At 42.4% G+C, this 23,867-nt stretch overlaps 1 protein-coding gene across 1 annotated transcript in view; it reads left to right on the plus strand.

The window, feature by feature from the left end:
• Positions 1–697: 697 nt before the first annotated feature.
• Positions 698–23,867, plus strand: part of ror1 (receptor tyrosine kinase-like orphan receptor 1) — a 123,855-nt gene continuing 100,685 nt past the window's right edge. The window contains exon 1 of the mRNA XM_079575585.1: positions 698–1,062. Within this exon, the coding sequence (XP_079431711.1) occupies positions 948–1,062 (115 nt within the window). The 5' untranslated portion in view covers positions 698–947. The remainder of the gene's footprint in view (positions 1,063–23,867) is intronic.

Raw genomic sequence — 23,867 nt, forward strand, 5'->3', positions numbered from 1 at the left:
AAATTCATGAAACTACGAACAAATAATGGCACTCTGGTACAATATTAAACACATGCTACAATAAAACATTAGATTATTTGCTAATGAAAATATGTATATTTTATCTAAATGATCTGGCGACCCCCAAATTTATCTTGCGACCCCATGGGGGTCCCGACCCCCAGGTTGAGAACCACTGCTATAGCCTATACAATATAGCCTGCCCCTACTAAATGTGCTATCTGCATTTATGCCAAAATACAAAGCAGTATGAAATGATGTTTGTGAAAATTTGCTTTGTTCTGTCTTGTTTTGTGAACTTGTGCTCCATAGCATAAGAAAGAAAGAAAGAAAGAAAGAAAGAAAGAAAGAAAGAAAGAAAGAAAGAAAGAAAGAAAGAAAGAAAGAAAGAAAGAAAGGGAGGGTGGGACAGAGGGAGAGGGGGAGAGAGGGAGAGAGAGAAAAAGAAAAGTAGTTAATAATTTGTCACTTTTCCATTGCATTTCGTTGCTTTTAGATTTGAGTAAAGCCAAACTGGAGAAAATGTGCGCTCGGTTCAGGCGGGGGTTAAGAGGTTAAGCGAGCTGCAGCCAGGGCCCAGTGCTCTTGTCAGTTTGTCTAACGTCCGCTAGGTGGCGTGTGTTGGCTAATCAGAGCCATGTGGCCCCTTCTCTCTCTGCGGGCGCCACTTCTCCACTCACTCACTGAAGTTTGCAGAAAGAAACGCTCAGTGGGACAGAGGCAGTGACGGGCGGAGAGAGGAGCGAGACCTGCACAGCGCGTCGTGGACAAACTTGTCACACTTTTACGCGCGGGAACGCTCTTTTTGTGGTAGAGTTTGGGGGAAAACGCTGGTGGCGGCTGATATTTCCAGGTTTCTGAGAGCGTCGCGTCGCTTCTGGAAAAGGTGCTCGGCTTGTGGTGGATGTGAAGGAGCGAGTGAAGGTGGTTGCGCACAGCCCGGAGGAATGTACCCAAATCGGATAGAGGCGAGCCCGCGTCGGTGGAGATGTCCAGCCGGTGTGCACTGGAGCCCACTGCTGCTGCTGCTGCTGCTGTGTGCCGTGGACTTTTGCGCATCTGGTAAGTTGCAAAAAAAACGTTTTAACAACTTTTCCTCGCACACTTGTGATGAAGTCCGTCCAGAAACCTCCACCCACTCGTTTCATTTCGGGTGTTTTTCTTTCTTTTCGCGGCGCTTCTGTGCCATCTCCCAGCCTGCCCTCTCCATTAAATGATCTTTGGCTGAGATGATCTCTCTTTTGTGATTGAGAAGCCTCAGCACGAGGACTCTATTCAGTGAGACTTGACTCCAGTGGGAGACAATAGATGGCTCTTAACTGGTCAGCTGGGTGGCAATTGTCTCTTTAGAAAGCTCTCAATTATGGAGTTTGATCAGAAGATAAGCTGAGCCAAGTGGCTGTTAAGAAGACAGATGCTTTCACACTTGCAATGTAAATGCCATTTACTGGGCAAATGACGACAAAGACTTAGTCAGATGCTGAAGCCTGATTGTAGCTTGATTGTAGCTTTGTGGGCAGAATATTTGGAGGATTTTTTTTTAAATTATTTGTCGTTGCAGACAAAAGTTTCTTCTGATGCTATAAAAGTAATAAATCTATGGCTAAATGTAAATCGAGTGGATATAAAGATTCATTATGTCTTTTAAGCATTTATATTTTTGTTTTGTTATTTCTGTCCTTGTGTCCCACAAGCTTTATTTTCCATGGATGTACTGTCTGTTTCTTTTACTGCATAGCACAGTTTGATGAAAGCCTAGTTGCTTATGAAATGGTAAGCACTTGGAAACGGCCTTAGCTCAGCAAAATGTACTCTCTACTATTCCTGCTGCAAGCGATTTTCTTTTACTTAATAAATTATTGTATAGAATTATTGCATATTTTACTTCTTCCATAATTATGTAAAAAAAAAAAAACAGGTCAAGTGATGCACATTTGTTTGCACACTGTGTGGAGCTTACAGTGTGGTCTTTTATTTTAAATCAGGTGTGTAAGTCGTTCTCCTCAGTCATTTTGCTGAATCATATCAAATTAAATGTAATGAATGAGTGAAGAAAAGATCGGAGCCGGGGCCCCGCTCCTGTAACCGCGGTGTCTGGCATGCACCAGTGGAAACCACTGCATTTGTCTTGTATTAGCTGCATACTTCAGACGCATAATGCACCCGTGACATTCAATTTTGTATGTTAAGATTGTTTTTCATGAGGCAAAACTGCTGCATTTCAACACGTTTGGATTTACACATATGGGCTGTTTCTTCTCTGATAAATGTGAATGGGCGATATGGTTGTTGTAAAATGTTCCATATTCTGAATCTGGCATGCACCATCAAAGAAGCGTCACTCTGCACACTTAGGGCTGGTACTTCTGCAACCGCAGATGCCCCGGGGCAGACAGACAGAGACCTGACAACAATTCTGTGCCTCCGATCCATCACCTCACACTATATCATACTGAAGAAGGTGGATGCAACGTTTTGCCCAAGGGCACAATGGAAAATGCGCTCACTTTATGTGATAAACAAAGCTATTTGTTGGGATGGAGTAACCGACAATGCATAAAATAAGGTCCCAACAAAACCATTGTGAATTTGTAATTATAATTGTGTTTTTTTGTTTTGTTCAGACAGTACTGCCGCTGCGGTTGAAAAAAATAAATGAACATCCAGTGCAAAATCTGCCGACAACTTTTTATATTTTCATATATTGTCAGCCTTTCATTGTACTCTTCAAACACTGCTGCTTCCTTAGGGTATCACTGGCTCTGTCCTTATCCAATCACAGGGCGTGTTACAACTAAAACACATTCAAATCATCTTTGAGAAGTGACCTATAGGCTGTGAGGATATGTTCACATTTTCATCCTATCAGTGAAGCAACGCAAAAGTGATCAACCGCCCCCCTAACTCTATATCCCCCTAGTGTTCCCGCTTTATATCTCCCTCTCCCCCATGAGCTCCCTGGTAATAATCACTGACATGTTCATAAAAATAAATTGACGACGATGTTTATCCAGCGTATAAACAGTGTATATGTTCCAGAGGCCGGGACGCTCACCCCCGCTCTTAAAAGGTCCTCTGCAGGGCACCGAGTCTATGTGGATATAGTTTAGAGTTGCATTTAGCCTTTTAATAACACTCAGGAAAGCTATAAATCATGTCGGGTGGAACTGGCTGGCTACACTTTTCAACGGGACGCACTGTTGACACGAAAGGCATTCGGCGCTTTGGAAAAAAAAAAATCCCTGCTCCTGGTTGGAGAAAGAAGGGAGGCTGTGCTACTGAGATGTCTGTCTGTGTTGGGATCTGTCCACTGGTATTTCTGCTGCATATGGGTTGAAACAATATGATAGCTCTTTGTAATTGATAGTCTCCGGAGACGGCGTATACTGAGGGAATACTTTAGGTGAGGCTTAAGTCGCGTTAGTCAAGCTCACTCGAGTAAGCTGTGGGACAAGGCTTGGTTTTGCTTTGTGAACGTCGTCCACACTCGCAGCAGCAGATCTTGTTGGGGATATTGGGGATAAGAAATTGGAAAAGAAAATGCTGGTGCAAAGAAGAAAACTGTATCTGATTTGTCAAGTCAAGTGGATAATTAATGCATTCTAGCTTTTATTATCTTGCATGATGTAACTTTTGCTGCTGAAATGTGGATTTAAAAATGATACTCTGTGTGTTCAGTGCAGCCTTGCCTCACTGAAGGCCAAAAACGCTACATACTTTTGGCCCATGTTGGAAAATCAGGAATGAACTATGTATGTGTGAACCAGATGTAGGAGGGGTGCATTCTCGGAGACACATTAAACTTTTTTTTTTTAACAGGAAGAAGCTAAATTTAATTAGAGCATAACCATAAATCATTAATACTCGCTCGGTTTTTTGCCACTAATTTACTCCCTTCCTTCATGTATTAACTACAGCCAAGTCCTCCTGTATTTCCCTGTAGCCATGGGGCGAGCTGACAACAGTGGAAGATTTTTCTGGTCATAGGCGTATGCCACCAAAGTTTGCTTCAGTTCAGTTCAGTTACATGTTATTGTCAATTCTACCGCATGTAAAGCACATACAGATAATTGAAATTGTTAATCCTTGGTGCAAAACAAAAAGCCTACACAGTACAATAGGGCAATAACAAAAATGTGCACAACTGAGGGCAGCAGAGGGAGGGAAAGGGAAAGTTGGGTCATAGTATAGAGTAGGGCTGCACAATATATCACAAAAAATATTGTATCGGGACATTAGGTAATGCAATATCTGTATTGCGAGAAGCCACAATATATACCAACATCACTAAATCACATCATCTGACTGAGATTGACACTTTTTTAACTTAAAAAAAGTTATCATTTTAGACTTGTTTTGGTTCTGATGTCGTCTTTCTTTAAGTCTTATTTTGACAGATTATATTGAAAAACGAGTTACTTACGATTTGTGTTTAATTAGAATGGACCACATCGTACTTACCCCGGCGAGATATCGAGATATTTCAATGTGTGTTATGGATGTTTCGTCTCTGTCTTCCTCAACCCAACCGACCAAGTCCCGTTGGCGATGTTTAAATCGCTACACAGTGAAAAACTCCTGGACAAACGAGAGCCTACACCACATGTCTTTCAGTCAGTTCGACCTGACATGGATTGAGACTCCGCAGTCTGATGGCCGGACTGAGGAGGCAGAGAGTTTGTTGCAGTCGTCTCTTTTCTTCTTGTGCAGCTTTTCACGCTTTTTATGGATAAAAATAGCTCTACGTTTGTTCTTTTATATGTGTAAAATAGGCTATACTTTTCCTCAATATCCATCATTAAATGGCAAAACTTCCAGTCCAAGGTAATTAGAGCTGCTTTTGTGTGTGAGAGAAAAGGGGGCTGTCCCGCACCATCGTAGGAGCGCACGGTTTCATAATGGGACATACAGATTAGATGAATACACAAGAATGCTCAAATGACCCAAAACACAGCTTCAGTTTTTCTTGATCAACATCCGAGCATGTTTTTTTTTGGTCAGTTTCACGGATTTCCTTGTGAATTGCTGAGGAATAAAGTGTAGATTGGCCGAAAGCATGTCAGCGTCTTGAGTGGCTGGCTTGTTTTGCAACGGTCAGAGGCACTTGATGGAGGGGGCGAAAGGCAGTTCACTGGGATACACGCCGGACACTTTCGATAAAACCTGTGCCAAAACTGTAGTCGAGTGCGAAAGCCTTTCTCCTGCAATTTACTGTGCGCACACTTAGGTCGTCGGTCACAGGGCCGAGGGAAAAAGAAAGCCAAAACTCCAGCCCAGACCAGTGTTATGCAAACTGTGGGTCAATAGAGATGTTTGGGCTGCCACAAAATTTCCGATCCAATTAGATGGAAAAATAAAAAATGCTGTGGCAGACGTCCATTTAAGGAGCTAATGCTGCATGAGGAGGGTGGAACACACGCAAAAAAGGAAATGTAAATCTGAATGAACTGGTCAAACGAAAACAGTCCTATTTGACATTTGAGTATGATTACTTCTATCACTACGTCTTATGTCATCATGATCGCCACGTTTACTTCTTCTACTTCTACTGCTATTTAAAAAACTGACAACTACTAAATTATATTTGACTTTCTGAGTTACTTTCGCTTTGTCAATCATATGTACTTCATAATCTGTGTATGCTATAGTTACACAAATGTTTTTTTGGAGATCCTCATTGGTTGGTTTTCTTTTTCTCATTTCAAGTCATTGAGTCTTTTTAGGTGCAGTAATTTGGCATCCGATTCTGCAGTATAAATTACTATTATTATTATCTAGAACTAGAAGTGACATAAAGACAGCACTCCCCTGTGGACATTTCTTCCAAAAATGCTGATCCAAAATGTCAGTCGCTGTATAAAGCGTGTCACTAGAATGGCCTTCGCCTTAAGAGACAGAGTATATATTGGCTGACCCCATCGCACACTTTGCGTCCGCCTATAATTAGCCTCCATTTCTGTACCTTTCTATGCGGATCTTGCGCCCGCTGTCCGAAAGACGAATGGCCGCTGCCACATTAAAAATGTAGCCACGCTGTACTTTACACACGCTGCACAATGGCGTCTTTGCTGCAGTCGTAGGGGAAGCTGTGAGCGCCAGAGTGCGCCGATGACAAAGTGACACATTAATGAGTCTAATGGAATAACCCACACGTACTGCATATCAATTTCCCATACGGACCGTGGCATGGTGCAGCCTTAAGGACCGCGGGGAATAGCCCGGAGATTTACATTTCACACAGCCCACTCCTCACTGCACTTTTATCAAATTACTCTTTCACTAGTTGCTCGTTGCAGCCAGACTTACGGCGTTGTAGTACGTGGAGATCGCACCGCATTGGGGTTTAATAGGGGCCGGGATGAAACATGGCTTTTTAAAGTCCCCACTGTGTGTCGCAGTAAATCTTTTTAAGCCCTGTTTGCGTTGCATTAAGCACTGGAGAGGGCCCCGGTGCGAGCAGATGGACAGGCCAGACACAATTGGCTCTTTGTAAAAAACATGATAGATGATGGTTAGCTTGCTCTTTTTCAGACACATTTGGGAATAACATGGAGTTAGTGAATCTTTATTATTAAAAAAAACAAAACTACATTGAATCAATTATTATCTGCATTTGCAATGAAGCACGGTTCTTTTGGAGTGTTATTATAGTAACTTATTGTTGATAGATACATTTTATTTTTGTTACGTAGGTTCAGCTCTAATACTCCTTTCTTTAGCAGCGACCACCACAGAGCCACCATTAGCACAGTGGTGCCCAACCGTTTTTGTCCCGCGTACCCCTTGAGTCTTTTATTTTTACTCAAGATACCCCTAAACTCTAAGGTTTAAGCCAATTACTTAGAAAATGATTTGCTAAACTTACTGATACTTAGTTGTGTTTTGTGTAGAAAATAAATGGTAGATGGTCTCAGCTTATATAGCACTTTTCTACCTTCATCAGGCCCAACACGCTTTACACGTAGGAACCAGTCACCCAGTCACACTTTGCATACATGGTCAGGCTGCATTTCAGGTTTATGCAGCAAAAGTCTGGAACAGCCTCAATGAGGATCTGAGACAGGCCTCAACCCTGAGCATTTTTAAGTCCAGGCTGAAAGGACACCTTTTTACTGCAGCCTATGGAGATTGAAACTTATTTTTTTATTTTTTTATTTTATGAAATTGTAACTAATGATTTGTTTTCTTGATTTTCATTTTGTTTTTAATGCTTTTTTGTGTTTTTAATGCTTTTTATTCTATTTTTTACTATGTTTGGTGCCACTGTGAGGCACATTGAGTTGTCATGTACATGAAATGTGCCATACAAATAAACTTGCCTTGCCTTGCCTACACCAATGTACGCAGACACTGGAGGCAAGGAGGGTGAAGTGCCTTGCCCAAGGACACGATGACTGTGCGCACCTTCAGGAGCGGTGATTCAAACTCTCGACCTTCCGATCATGAGACGACCTGCTCTACCAACTGCGCCACCATCGCAAAAAATAACACAAAAACCTTTTACTGCAAATTATCATTGAAAAGACGTTCTTCTTTTAAAATGATATTGAAATACTGTACGCAAGGGTGCAGGCTATTGCCATCAACTTAAATAATGTCAATCCTTTCTCGAGCGTATATAGAAACAAGTCATTTGCCGGTTTTCAAAATGCTCTTGGAAGACTAAGCGCTTGCTCAAACATGAAATGTGAATTGCAAAAACAAAGCCAGGATTAAGCATCAGGGTGGACAAAGATTCTTAAGCTTCTTCTGCTGCACTGGGTTGTGCAGCAGAAGAAGCTTCGTCAACACGAGATCTTCTAGCAGCAGGCTGAATGCATTGCAATCCGGTGAGGAGGAGTTTACTTTACTTCCATTCAGTTCTCTACCCATCCTTTGAACCATTCATTTGTAGCTTTTTTTCATTATATTCAGTCACCCCAGTGTTGCTTTTTGTGTCGCTCCGCCCTCTCAGTCTAAACGATGTTAATGGCCTGCTGTGTCCCGATGAGAGATGTGGAAAGACCCATGGTGGATTACAGGAAATCATATTTTATGGTCCATCCAGTGATTTATGTGGAGTGTGAAACAGCCCGCCGCTTCCTTCAGGTCTGTGTACTCCGTTGTAAATACACCAGCGCTTTGTTTGGTTTTGCTTCATTTTTCTGTTTATACGAATTACAAAGACCAGTGTTCTCAGCTCTCTCAGGCTTTTTATTGCTCGGTAATTACAATCAGAGGCGATCGCTTCAATCCAGTGAGACTCTGAGGTTGGGGAATTCTGTCTTTTGAAGATTAGTCACGTCCAAATGGATTTTTTTTTGTGTGTGTGTTTAAGCCGCCGGTTTTAACAAGCCTACGTTGGCCACCAAGTGCATTTAGGAGATCTGCTTAAGTAATACCAACATGACTGTAAATGCCATCGCGCACAATTCAAAGTCAAGAAAGATCCTATGCGACAGGTTTAAATGCACATCTGGATTTGCAGCGCCTTATGCTTTGAAAGTGAATTAGTTGCTGTAAAGTTAATCAGCAGAAATGGCAGTGGCGATGGGAACATTTGTATTGCATGTGTGTGGGACCTTTTGGGGACCTTGGTACACCAGCTTTGACCGATAAGTGAAGCATGTTCTTAGGCTTAGTGAGTTTGTTTAGCTAAAGGCTTTAGCTCATTGTTCTCCAGTCAGCCCTGCTATCAGCCAACAAGTAGTGTTTGCCCAGACACTTCATTCAACGACTTGAGAGGGGATCTGGATTTGTTTTGTTTTCGCTGAGTGGCATGACATGGCACAACCTGCCTTTGGATATTCATACGAATCAATGTGCCGCCTTCTGCAGATGATATTGCCTCTTTACGGCAAGTTAAAAATGAAAGGTGCAGCTACCAATACGAACGTGTATAGTGCCATTACTGCTACAAAGATGAGAGAGAGCAGCTGCTGTTGCCTTTCATACTAGTACTACTGCAGTTGGTGCTGATGTAATCACTGTCACTCTCACCAAAATACCCAAATCTCCTTGTGTAAAATATTTTTTTTGCTTGCATGAAGATGGCATTCTCTGTGCACCAGATATGAAATATACATGTTCAAATGACATAACAATTGATCTATCGGAAAAGCCCCGCCCCCTTAGGAACTGTTAGCTAGCTCCGTCAGGAAGTGGAGTTCAACACACTTCATAAGGGGGGAAAAGCGTGTTTTAATTAGTTTTTTGTTGCAATACCAATGTGATATCCTCCAAGATAGGATTGGTGCAAAATGGGTTGCAATGTGGGTCTTATTTAGCAAGGTAAAGTCTTGATTCTCCGACCGTGATACCCCAAAACAAAACCACCTGCGGCTGAAATATCAAGGCTCTGCTGAGAGCATCTTAACGCTTCCTGTTGCACTTAAAAAGTTAACGTCTCAGATATTCCAGCAGCAGAAACAGCTTTTTTGTGAGCAACGACAACTCGTGAAACAACAAGACGGATGGTAGACGAATATTACCTTGGCTTATAACTTAGCAGGTGCTTTTTTTCCAGCTTTGAAAGGGGAAAAACCTGCAAAGGTCCACGTTTTTCAATGGTTGAAGATCCGGAGAATGCCAGGAACAACGGTTGCGATGAAGTAATTGGACAATGATATTTTGGGGCGGGGTTTTGCGAAAGGTCAATTGCAATTTTTAAACTGAATTGCAGACCCACCTGCTTTGGGCTTTCAGATCCTAGATTCAAACCAATAGGAAATCTAAATATTCCTGATAGCAGGTTAAGGCACACAGTTTACCTGTTTTTTTGTTGTGCCATTGCAATAACAATAAGTGTAGTTCAACATCGGATTGTTCCTGTATGAGAAGCCACATTTTCATAATACCCGACCATGACAATGAACAGTGAGTCCGAAGGAAAACGTGCCTTTTTTTTTTCCTTGTTTGACTATGTCCACCATTACCTGTTGCACACTCACGCTTTGCTTTTGACCACAGTGGGTTAAATTGCGTCGCTGCTGGCCTCAGTAAACTTTCCAATCAAGCAAACTACGCCTGGCCCGCTGCTCCTCGGTCGAATCCAAAAACCGACTGGGAAATCAGTGTTTGCGTATGTTTAATAGCGGCACGTTTTTCTCATCAGGTGATGGCACACAGGAAATATTTCAGTGTCAGGACACTCTCCCTTAAAGCCACAGACGGCTTCAAACATGCGTCTCCCATTGGCCGTTTTAACAATCTGTATATGTATTTCTCCTGAAAGTATTTACGAGTGTCTGCAAAACTCACTGGATTTAACACCTCGAAACTTTGGCGAGGACTCAAAAGCTCCAGCTCCAGAGTGCACGTTGAACTTATTAACGCATTTGGCAGACCTAATCGAACCGAATAGCTTTACCATACTTGGCCATCATCACAAATTTAAGGCGTAGTTCCTCTGCTACTTTATCAAAAATGCCTCAGAGCGTCCCCAAACTGTGTTGTGTTGACTCAAATCAAAAGCCGTAGTGCTTCGTCTCTCGAGTATAGTAAGCTTTGACAATAGTTTTCTTTTTCTCCCAAATACATTACATCGAAAGACTAAATGGTCACTGGCAATTAGAAACATGTACAGGCTCGACATGGGCAAAATGACTGTACACGTTTTGCCTGAGCAAGTGTCGATTTCTGCGGTCAGCATTGCACTGTTGTTATTGGAAGGTTTTGTGAAACTCATGAGATAGGAATCAAGTCATCAACCTCCTTCTTTTCATCACAGAGGGAAATGGTTTTTGCAATAGAGCTATCCAACGCTACAGACAGTGACTTGGTTCTGCCTGGGTGTTGCCTGTGCATCGCGCATACCAGCGTTTTTTGCACCTTTCTGCCTTCCCTCATCTCTCCCCGTCTCCCTCCCCTTGTTATTTCTCCTGTAGATTGTGCAGGAAATGAAAACGCACTGCTCTTCACCTCCCAGCAGGAGTTGGGGCACGGGCTGAACGGAAAGTTCTCAACAAGGGGGAAAGAAAAGTGTCCAGAAAGTGTTTATTTAAAAGTAATGAAAAGACCGAGGCCGAGGTTAAGAAATGTTTTGCTAAACTCTCGGGCCGGGCCTTCTCGACTGCGAAAAGCCCCGCGCTCTTTAAAGACGACGCGTTCCGTTGGCGACGCCTTTATCTTTTCGACGACTCCTGACCTCCATTACCTCTATCAGAAGTCAATGATCTTCCTCTCATAGGGGTGCGCATAAGAGGCTTAAGTCCGCGTGATCCCCCGGTCTGTTTGCTTAACCTCTGCGTGGATGCTTGAGCGCAGCTAATCTTGGTCTACAAGAGCTCAATACTTCCCAGGGCCGAGGTCTGTGATTCGGTTTTCAAGAAGATATGGCTCGAAGTGATTGGCTGAGGCAGCGTCATGCCCTGCGATGGTCCAATATCACTATTTTTCTTCTGTAGATATTATCAACAATACTTAACGTTTGACAATAGCTTGACTGAAAGTTTAGAGAGGTGAATTGGACCTTCAAGACAATACAGTTACAATCTGGAAAGCTGCTGAGAAAAAAAATCCAGTTTGATGATATTTTAGTCATATCACAAGCAACAAAGAATTCAAAGATAACATCAAATATCCATCGTTTATCTACATTGCCACTTTCCCTTTGTTTACTGATTCATTTACTTCTGTTAAAGCAGTACTAAGTAACTCTTCCCCCTAGAGGCCATAAGCGCAACTGCAGGTGTAGTAGCAAGTTACGATTTTTTAACTTATTAATTGTCTTGGAGAGTAAATACTACGCTGACAGGAAAGGCGAAGGGAGAGAGGGTTACTGTGCATCCAATTATACAACGGAAATATTTTTTTTCACTCAAACCTGGCTGTAAATACTGTTTAAAGTGACGCTAGCCCGCATTTAGCTTTGCCCGTTAGCATGTTAGCTTCTTCTTCGTGATTCCATTAGTGTGTATTGCTTTCTCCGGACCGGGGGCAGTCAAGTTGCAAACATGGTTTTCTGGCCAGAGACACCAGGGGGAGATGAAAGACCCTCCAATCATCCCATAAACACTTGTATTACCCCCACAGGGACTACGGAAAGGATTTATTAAGGTAAATAAGTTACTTAGTACTGCTTTAAGACTCCTGATTCCATGTTTGGGCCACAGCTGAAAATGCTTTTTTTTTTCTGCGCTAATCAGACCAGGACATGAGCTCAACAACAAACACTAATGCGCTGTTTTTGTTTTGGCTTTCATTAAGTGTGAAAAGTGCTTTTGGACTTTGCGCTCTACCAGAAACATTTGGCCCTAAAGCTTTCTGCACTTAAAGGATTATTTCAGCTTTTCTTTGGTTTGAGGATGTTTATTCCGTTGCATGCATCGGGTAATGAGATTGCAACAAAGCAGGCACCGCTCATCTCATTGGTTTATGTTCCTGCTGAAAGTGCACTCAAGTTACTTGAGGTTGTTTTTTTTTACCCTGTTCTGTATTTTGTATTTAAATGCACATAAATAATGGAATTTACTACCTTTGCCATATGTTATTTTACCGTATAACAATTTAAAGACTTAAATAATGCAAATTATACCTCTTTTTCCCTAGATTTGTTGTTGCCTCCAAACCATCTCACATGGGTCACTTCTTATTATTTACATTTATACAGCAATAAAGCCCAAAAATCAGGTCTTGTGGTGAATTCCAATGTTTCCTAGCTTTAAGGACTAGTCCGCACTGACCCATTGTCCCTTCCTGGCCTTCCATTGCCCCCTTCCACTCTGTTTGTCCATTTTAGTCAAATTTAGGCGTGTTTTAAGTCGAGCCATCTGGCAAACCCGAATCTCCACTTATGCTCATCCCACACAGGACTGGACACAGTCTCAGTGTTTGTTATTCTGTTCACAAAACAGATTCCTGAATTATGCGCTTTGTATTTCCTTTTGAAGGTTAGGCAAAAAATTCTTCTCCACACTGAACGAATCAGTTAGGCCTTTTCTATGTGTCTGTCACGCATCTCTAGTCAAAATTGCCAATTGAACCAACGTTTAGCACATTAGTAGAATCATTTCAGCAAGATTAAACATGTTATTTTGCTTATAATAGGCATTTTAAAGAAGGCCTGCCCAAGTTACCTCCATCAAAGCAACATTGCAATTTGATTTGGCTTTAAAACCTGCTAACCCTGTAGTTTGGACCTCTATAATCATGTTCTGAAATGCTGTGACTCTTGTATTAACTTAGCAGTTTACATTTCAGTCCTCCCTCAAATAGGAGTGCTCCTGGACTTTTAGGAGAAGAATAACTGAACAGGTTTGTAGAGGTTCAACTACAGTGTTTTGTGATTATTTGTGCTGCCTTATAACTATAACCCAAACATATGGGGGGAAAAAACATACTATTTTACTTTACTATTTTACTTTACCCAAGTAATAAACTCAATAAACTTTCACAAAACTCATAATTAGTCGTTTAGGTGTGTGTTATTGAAAGGAAAGTAAAGCTTTATTTTCATGTGCTGGATTAGCCCAAATTAGCCGTTGCTAATGAGTGCACCGCTCGCTCGTAAAGGCAGAGGTAGTTCTCATGTGGCTCTAAACTCCGGAATGCTAAACAGGTCCATTGGCTCGCTTACCGGCCATCGTGAGATTCCCAGGCAGCGCTATAGAATCCTTTGACACGACAGATAACGACCTAAAAGGGCCGTGTCCCACGTGTAACGATTGCGCCCCCACGCCGTGATTGGTGGTGTGCCGTTTGTGAATGTGCACGCCCCGCGCCCCTGTGCTGGTGGTCCTGGAATGGCACCAAGATCACCCGGCTGCTCTGTAATGTGAAAGTGATTAGCAGCTAGTGTTTTTTTTCCTTTTTTTTTTTACTGTGCCGCCAGTATGTGTGTAATAACAAAGGCAAATGTAGGTCAACCACAAGCCAGCAGTGCGCTGAAGGGTGGCCATGGCATTTAATGGGTTCACTTTTACAGCTAATATGTAAATGTGCAAACTTAAGAAAACCTGCATCCACATAACAGAAAGACATGCAAAATTTCCAAAAGAAGAAAGAGAAAGTTAGACGTTCGAAGCATAGCAACATTTTTTGTGGTTTAAATTTATTTCACACCCTTTTTATCACTTGTCCCCTTTGGTCTTGCCTGAGTTTGTGTGTTTACGTGTGTGTGCTTCCCATGTGTCCTCTGTCACATCTGGAAGGCTGTGGCTTTTTCATGAACTGCTAAATGAGGGGAAAACTACTCCCAGCTGCCCCCAGCTCACCTGGATCAGAGCGGACTTAAAAAAAACCCCCAACAACACAGTTTGTGGTTTAATTCATTGTATTACTATGTTTCTTTAGTCAGATTTTGTGTTTGCAAATGGTATTAAAAAGATAAATCTGGTATGTTTTGAGTTGACCTGTGTCATTTGGCACACAGAAAACGGCCCCCGCGTTAAAACGAGTCCCAAACATTACCCCCATTTTTTTTTCTTTCTTCTCTCTAAGTGCCACATTGTGTTATTCCGTCCTAGCATAACCTCGGTCAGATGAAGACAAGCCGATAGGGGCAGCTAAAGGCAGGTCTATGCACAGCAGCAGCAACCACAGCCCCGCACATATGGCAAAGTCATTTTCACCTCAGCCGCAGCGGGACAGGGAGGCCACATGCACCCCTCACCACCCAACCGCCCACCCACCCACCCCTCCACTTCAAAAGCGCCCAGCCGACTCCACACCGGGCCCGCCGAGTCTAAAGCTGGGAGATATCGTGGCTCAGAGCTGAAAAGCAGTTTTTGTCTCCGGTGACCCCTGTCTGTCGGCTCTATCAGCAAATCATAAAACATCCCTGCCACTAGGAGCAGCGCGAGGGGTAGACGAGGGAGAGTCAACCAGATGAAAAGGGTCTGAGTAAACGGCCGGACTTCTTGCCAAGACAAACATTTGGATTTTTTTTTTGTCACCGTGGTAAATTTACAACACGGTTTGACCTCTACTAATGCATGGAGAGCATTATTTAACATCACACTTCATTAGTATGTCAGATTTGCACTCAAGTGGCTCTTCCCGTCGTCCCACAATAAGAGCTCGGGACATGATATGTTATCAGCGAGGTTTTTTTGGGTCACTCCATTTGGTGCTGACTTCCAGAAACTTCCATTAGCAGCTATCTCTGGACTAAAACAAGGACTTGTCACCACTTTCTTATCCCGCATGGCTGGTTTTTTTTGCACCTATGTTGTCTATGTTTTTCTTTCTGACTCCAAGTATTCTTTCTGACATCTTTCGTCAAGAAAATCTGAATTTAGATGAGTACTTTTAACCCCTCTGGACCCAGCTCATGTACATTCTTGGTCTCCTGCAGGCATACCTGTTTGGCGTATCACGTTTGTCACTTCCTTCCTCATCCTGGTCTCATGTCGTTTCTTGCCCAGACAGGAAGAAAGCTACCTTTTAGTCGGGGAGTAATTTAAGGCGCTGTGTCTATCAAAGCGGGGCTCGTAACCGAGATTTAGACGGATTACTGCGTCTCACTCTTAACCTGCCATTTTGGGATTTCCAGCTTTAACACCATCGGGCACAAGATAAACAGGCCTGCAGTCGACACACTCAGGGTACTGTTACGCTCGCTGGGACACAGCTGTTTCACCCAAAGACTTTTGTTTTTATATATTAGGGGGGGCTTTTGTATCACTTGGCTGATTGAACATCTCAAAAATAGCAATACTGTTCACCTGTGTCTTGAATATGCTAATTTATATTCTTATTGCAAAGAAAATATCTCAGTTCTGTATACAGAGTTAGACTATCTGCTACTACTATGCTGTTTATCTTGGATTTTGCAAAGGCGGCACGCTGGCTGAGTGGCTTGCACTCTGACCGGACAAACGCTCAGGTTTGATTCCTCCTCGGGCCTGGTGGGGCAGTGAAGTTTGCATTTTCTCCTCAAGTCTTGATAGGTATAATTAGGCTCCCGAAACACCCAAATCTAACGTTTGGTATTGGTGACTGGTCTTTGTGCGCCTCACTGTTGTCACCCATTGCTCCTGAATGGTTGTCCTTCTGTTGTTAAAGAATGGATCAAATGTGGACTAAAACTTTTCTTGTTCAGATAAAGTGACGATATGATGACAATGAATGGTTGTCTTTGATCTCAAGCTGTCTTTTCAAACTTAAAGACGTAGTAAGTAACTTTTCCCCCTAGAGGCCATAAGTGCCACTGCAGGTGGCATTAATTGTCTTTGAGAGTAAACACTACGCTGACAGAAAAGACAAAGGGAGAGAGGGATACTGTATATGGTGCCACAACCCAAATATTCAATGTAGATGATTTTTTTCCACTCAAGTTTGGCTGTAAAACGTGGCTAAAAAAGTGTCGCTAGCCCACACTTAGCTTTGCCCGTGAGCCTGTTAGCTTCTTCTGATCGTGATAAACCAAATAACGTTTTACAAATTGTTCATCAACAAACCGAAAGCTGTAGACAGAATACAGTCAGGACTTACCTGTCCGCCATGTCAGTAAAAAGTGATTTTGTAGACAACTGAAAGCAGCGAGGGAGATGTTTTCCATTAGTGTGTATTGGGGCTGCTGGGTCAGAGGCAAGTTTGGTTTTCTGACCAAAGACATCAGGGGGAGATTAAATCTCCCCCAATGACCCATGAACACTTGTATTACCCTCAGAGGGACTACGGAAAGGATTTATGAAGGTAAAAAAGTTACTTAGCTCTGTTTTAAAATGCCACAGTATGCACAACAAAAACAGCTTTACCAAGAGAGCACAGGTCCTTCAGAAATGTTCCCTATTTTTTTTTTTTCTTACATCTAATTATTTCACAATCTACATAAGAGACTCCATACATTCTAGTCAGTTGGGTATGTCAAAGAAAATCATGCAGAGTTCAAGTAAATCCGACGGTCGTGCAGGACGTCTTGGACAAACTGCATGTCAGCTCCCAGCTAAGGTCAGTCGGACTAACTCTTCTCTTCATCTTTTATTTTCTCGTCTAAATCATTTTGTCAGTGGCCAGTTTGGAAAGCCCCCGTTCAGCCGCAAACCCTGAGTTCAAGTGCCTGTACCAGTGAACACCCACACACTTAAGTGCCCCCTGAACAGAATGGAGCACTGCGGCTGACCATGTTCTCTGCGGCGTCTCTACAGAGTGGGGAAGATGAAAAGAAAATGTCCCTGTTGGGATGTATAAAGTAGTCCGAATCCAATCGCTTTATAACCTTGGACTTGACAGTAGTCACCGGACCACCGGGTCTGTTATGTTTTGTAGCGCCTGACAAAACAAATAAAGCAATCAAGAGAGAATGTTCAAGACCAAATCATTCTTTCCATCTCTATCTTCACTATCTTACACACGGGAAATCCTGAGACAAGCCTCTTCTTTTGCCCGCTCCCTTCATTCATTCTGGCACTTGTTTTTCCCCTTTTCCCCTTCTCTGTAATGTGTTTGTAATTCAATCATTTCGTTACTTCTGTTTTGCTAAATTTATTAGGCCTATTTCAGGAGCCGACAGGAGTCAAAAGGACAGGAGACAAAGGCCACTATTGTTATGTTGCAGTTAAAACACAGTTGGTCTGCAGCTTCTGTGGTCAACACTGTGTAATGATTGAGTTGACAAAGTTGTCATTCCAGGAAATATTCGGTAGACTTACGACTAACTAATGCCGTATTTTACCCATTGGTCTTTTGCTGTGAATGAATCGGTGCACCTTTTTTTGTTTTGAGTAAAACTTGACCTCCCCTTGCTGAAGATATGGAAATGGGTTCCCACTGCACAACGATCGCTCACTGCTGCACTGATGCTTGCACAGAAACATCCCAATAATAGAAACATGAATATGAACAAAGTGAAGTGAGTTCTGGTTCGATTCTTAGGAAATTGTTCCTGACAAATTCCTGACACATACACATACAGAAGAGTCAGACAGAAGAGTCAAAAGATTCCGGCTTTTGAGAAGGTTAAGAGGTTATGGTTAAGGTGTATTATATTCATAGGAAAATGTGTCCTCTGCATTTGACCCATCCTTCGATGCCGCTGGGGAACCCTTGCCTGGCCTGTCAAACTACATGCTTTTTCCAAAGATGCTTTTTCAAAGCTATGGTCTGGGAGCGAGCGTGATCTCAGCGATTTACCAGTGGACGTGATTGACAGATGGCATTAACCAATTGGAGAAACGCCAGATATGATGCAGGAACAAGCAGCAGGAAACCTTTTCAGTAAACGTTAAACAAGGAAGGGATGGCATTTTTGCCAGTACAACACTGTTTCTTATCTAAACAGACTAAAGAGCAGAACAAAACAGTGTATCAGTCACGCCATCTTTGATGTTTTGGAAGAGTGGGGTGGCAGCTTCCGTCTCTCGGTGCGATGACCTCCCACCTCTCGATCTGTGAGTGGTCCGATAGTGGTCAAATCAGGAAATGATGCTTGATGGTTCTTCTTTTGAACAGAAACTTAACTTTACACTTTACACTTAACTTTACTTTTGTTTCTTACCAATCCAGAAAAAACGTAATAACCTATTATGTGGTTTTCTCCGTGAGATAATTGTTCTTTTACTTTATCTTTTATACCGTCATTCGCTGAATTGCCTGGCAGCACCAGCAGTGTCGAGAACTCTGTAATTGCCCAGTTAACACAAGGTGAGATTTAATTAGCGATCATTTGTTCCCAATCTGAAGTGGTGGCGTGAACCAGGGAGCGCTGTGAAAGTGAATGGCACCAGAGCAAACGGGACAGTCCATAAAGGAGAGGGTTAGGGGGCGCGGGCTGTGCTTTTATGAGCCGTGGAGAATGGGCTGTAGCAGGAGAGGAGGCGGCTAATGCTGCTGACGGTGGGCTTGAATGGGGGGACCCAGTTCCCCTCTGGTGTCAGTAACTTCTGACCTAACACCGGATTGAGAGAATGGTGCCAAAAAAGCGTCAGGTTGATTATGTAACAACAGTTAGCGTTCTTTCTGTGTTTTTTATAAACACATGCAATTGTATTACATTAGTGTGTGTTTGTTTGCAGTAAATATTTTATTTATACGGTGCATTGTGGAAGTTGTTAACTTTTAGGTGCACATTTGACCTTTCAGTGACCGAGTGGCTGTATGAGTGGTTATCATAGCGCCTTTACTTTCCATCACAGTGGCCTTAATGATGCTCTAGGATCAGACGTTTTTAGAGTTTCTAATAGGTTTTCACTGCTGTTTTCACTGCTGACTCTATCACCAGAATACCTTGAAAACAATTGGTCCTGGAGTGTTGAAAAGGCCACCTTGATCAAAAGTGAAGGCGCCATGCTAACCATCCAGCCATTGGGTCACAAATATCCTTTTTTTTCCCCACATAAAAAAATCTTTATCACTATTGTACACGTTGTTGGTAGGAAAATGCAATATTGATCTATCAGCTAAATAATATCCAGTAGTGTCACTTACTAGTTTTCACACAACCTCTCCCTAAGCCCCCCCCCTCTTCTTGCTCCCCTTCGCTGCGTAGCTGAGAGTGAAAAGGAAAATAAAGACGAGTTGCTATGGCATGTGTTTTTACTCCACGGTGAAGGGGTTAGGCTTAGTGGTGAGGAAAGCTTTTCCCGGATAGATAGGAACTCAGAAGGAGCTTTTTTAGGAGCTGCCGCCACTCTAAGAATAGCCACAGGTGAAGATCCAAAGATTACTCAGATCAAAAATCTTAGCATTTATTTTGAGTTTTGTTGCCGCTCAAACTGTTGAGTGATGGGCCAACTATGACAAGCAGTTGGCTGGAGATGACAACAAAAGCGTTTTATAAATGAATGCCACACTTTTCGTTCTGTATTGGTGCTATTGGACAGGCTTATCAAACTGTAGCCAAATATGAGTCACCCTCTCACTACAGGGATACGTTTTGAGGGAAAATCTTGCTAGAAAACATTGTAGCACAGGGCCTGGGATCTATTTGAACCACAGGGCCTGAGATCTATGGGCAGGCGGGGGATTTCTGAACCAGGGCTGGTATATAGGAGGCGACTGAAAGAGCCAGCTCAAGCAGAAAGGCAAAGGGAGAGAGGGGTTAAGTGGAGGCAGGTGTCCCGTGACAAAATCTCCAATCCCCCCCTGCACATTACCCTCCCTCAACTCCCCAGGCACGGGTCCACAGAGACCGGGGCGAACCAGGCCAGAAACCCGGCCCTTGTTAGGTCCTATTCTCCCATGCCTCTGCCCATCTGATCTAATCTCCCTTAACTAAATTGCGCTCAATTTGATTCTTTTTTTTTACATTTTTTTTTATCTTAAGTGTATTTGCCTCCTGTTACAACAAGAACACCTGGTTTTGTGGCTTACAATTGTGTTAAAAATCTCCAAATGGACACTTTTCCCACACTTGATTCTTGTCACATCTGGTAAAATTGGATTAGAAAAAAAGAAATTGCCCTTGTTGTGCTCCAGAGGCTGTTAAACTGCCTTGAGACAAAGCCAGAGCGGCTACTATCGGCAGGATGAACAGTGTCCCCATACTGCTGTCATGTCATTTGTTTTAGTGTCATCAAAGATCTTGTTTGAGTGTTGCTTCATCATTTAATTATTTTCTATTAAATAGTTAGCCATTATTTACTGCTGCACTATTTACCAATGTTTTGCGTAATCATGCTTGTTTTTATGAGACATTAAAAAGAAGGAATAACTCCGACGATAATGCACTGTTCTGCATCTTGGAAAATGTTGAGTTTCACTGCAGAAGCTAGAAGTCATAAAAAGTCAAAAGTTTTTATGATCTTACGGAAGCGAAATTGCAAACAGAGGAGATGTTTTTTCTCTCTTCTAACTGTGCGTAGTCAGACAGCGGCTCATCCTAGCTCGACGTACTGCACCAGATCTTTTATTTGAACACTCTTGACTCATAAAGACTAAGCATGATGGATATATGAGTTCATTTATTGTGACTGGAAAGCTTTGGCGAGCCTTTGACTGACGGGACTGTATCCTTGTGCCTGTCCGAACAGCGACGACACTCTCCTTCTTTGTGCCCCATGGAGATAACATATCCTTTGAGCGAATCAGTGGAGAAAACTTTAATGTGACTCGAGGCTTATAAACAAGGCTATTCATTTCTTAATGGTCATCAGACATCACTCCCATAATTTCTCCATGCTCTGAAAACTTCCACTGTGCTGTTCGTACCTCACGGTCATACATTTCTCATGCAACTCTTATCACATGTTTTACACACAATTATGTACAGTAGAGCGTGTGTTAGTCAGTGAGCAACAACTCAATGATCCGTGCTGGTCTGTGGCTGCTGTCTCTTGTTATGTATCCGACTGCTGTATTGTGCTCTAACTAAATTTGTCCATGCTAATGTACTTAAAGGTCATACAGTTGCAGCAATACCCATATAAACTAGAGTAATGCAATATGACACGCGTTTGTTTAAGCCTGCAGTCGCTCATTCTTTTGTTGTATTGTATTTTCTTTTTACGTTTATTATTACGTGGATTGTTGGATCCGCGTGAGTATTTTCGTCAAATCTGCTCTCATGGACTCAACCTAGTCGCACATGCGAACCTAAATATGTGCTTAAGCTTAAATTAAACACTGATAACAAGGTCGCCAGTCTATAGCTCTGCATTCTAACTTTGTCTCTGATAAAGAGGCAGACCTCTGATGGATAAGTTATCAGGCTGAGAAAGAGGGAACAGCCACATACAAGCTTGTGTGTTTCTTCAAAATTCAGATGTTTTGGCCTTGTTGAAGTTGATCATACAGGCTAGATTGTTGTCAGTAAAAGAATTTAAAGGGAGATTTCAGGTTTTTTTGACATAGGGCCTCATTTCCTTGTCATCCAGAGTGTTGTTGATTTCTGGAGATTCTTTTGTATTTTTTATTCATCCAGTTCTTTTATTTGAAGAGTTTTGTAGTGCTAGGCTAGTAGCCTAGGCGGAGTGATCTGCTATCTTACCGGATCTACAGTAGTTTGTTTACCTCTAGCCGTCATTACTACACGTGGAATTCACAAAGGAGCTTTCTACAAATCAGATATGGTAACGTTTGTAGGACTCTCCGATGATTTTGAAGAGGTTTGTAATGGTTTTATGTCATAATCCTGAAATATTCCTTTAAATGATCACATTGTCAGTGAGTTGTGTGAGATAGCTTGCATAGATACCGATGGCGTCGCTGGAATCGTCCGTATATGGTCATGTTTGAAGCAGTTGAGCGGAAAAACAAAGAGGAGAGAAAAATCAAAACTTATAGGTTTCTCTAAAACTACTTTAACTACTACTACAACAGCCCATAATTACTTAAATAACAGAGAATGCTTAATGTTAGCATCATTATATATAATATAACTATAACTGCCGGTTTTTCGCTTCTACTAAACAATCTGCTGTAAAGAAAAACTTCCATATGGACCCGATTTAGACTTGCCTTTATTTGTATGTGATAAATAAGTTCATATTCCGCCAGAACCTGCTAAAAAGAGTGAAAACGCGACGCCATCTGTATCTATAGGCGACTAGCACACCGGCAGTAGGTCTTACGAGACGCTGTTTTGTTTTGACTTCTATGATGAGAGAGTTGACAAAATAGTTCCCAAGCACCAAATGACGATGTGCAAAGGGTATGGAGAGGTTAGGAGGTTACTGTATAGCTCCGGTCAGCTGCAGGGATGACTTCTCCATGACTCTTGGGTATGTGATCCTGGCTGAGCCCGGGGATATCCTCTGTTTATGCTCTGGCAAAGTCTCCCAGATTAGGCAGCCTGGTATTCAACCTGATTAAAATGACCTTCTTGTGTAAACTTCGCCGGAGAGAGCGGCACACATCGCGAAGGACCTGTGGGACCTCGACAGTTCTGTGAGTGTAATTAATGGACAAATACACACGCACATGCTTTTTGGAGTGGAGTGCTCATACCAGGGCGAGGGTCAGTCATGGAGATTATGGAACGAAAGCCTGTGCAAGAAGCAATATTAGCAGAGACAAGGTGGAACATTCACTTTGTAAATAATCTGGCTTTTAGTGGTGGGGGTCATTGGAACTGGGCAAAACCTGTGCCAGTTTACTGAAGACTCAGAATACCCAATGGTACGTTTGTTTTTTAGCCAATGCAATATTAACAAAGTTATGTGGAGTATTTTGTTCATTTTCAACAACCAATATCCTACTCCTAAATGAAGGGGGGAAAAAATCTAATTTGAACATGATGTGGACCTTAATGACCTTAATGACCTTAATTCTATTTTGCTACTTTGACTGATAAGATAAACAGACTTTTTTTTTTAAAGTTAGAGTAAGACATACAAAAAATAGCTACACATTTTTATCTTCATTCACTCTGGGTCATGCTGTACAGTCGTACTATCTCTATTGTAGCCTTGACTGTGGTGCTCAGGCGCCGAACCTCAGCCACTGAATGTTTTGCTTGCGTATGACACTCGGCAGAAGGTATTTATGCTTGACAGTGGGTATTTATCCCTCTTCTGTGGAAGTGTCGGCAGACTTGAATGGCAAGACTAGCGCAATGTCTCGAGTTCATGTCTCCGGGTCCCGCTCTGATGGTGAATAAACTTCTATAAGACATCCAGACTCCTCCCTGTTTTTCATCTATCCTCTCGGACACCATTGTTAATTCTCTAAAAGTGGCAAACTGATGTTTACTACTGACCACCAATCATCACAGGCCACAACAGCATTATGCATCGGTCGGAGGCGGAAATCGAACCAACTTACCTTTGGCTCCGTGAACGAATGCTTTAAACGCTGTCAGACCCTGTAGTTCGCTCCGTCTCAATGCTTGAATCCACATCCATCTACCACGGCTTATCTGTATAAACTCATGTCATCACAAAAGCAGACGTTTAGAGAAGCACCGACCCACCTGCCGCACATCTCTCTTATCTCCTTTGTCGCATGTGTGTGTGTGTGTGTGAATACTCGGTTGTCAAAAGCAGGTGAGTGGATTAACCGGCAGACGC

This window comes from Gobius niger (assembly GCF_951799975.1).
Source record: "Gobius niger genome assembly, chromosome: 17".
In the NCBI taxonomy this organism is placed as follows: domain Eukaryota; kingdom Metazoa; phylum Chordata; class Actinopteri; order Gobiiformes; family Gobiidae; genus Gobius; species Gobius niger.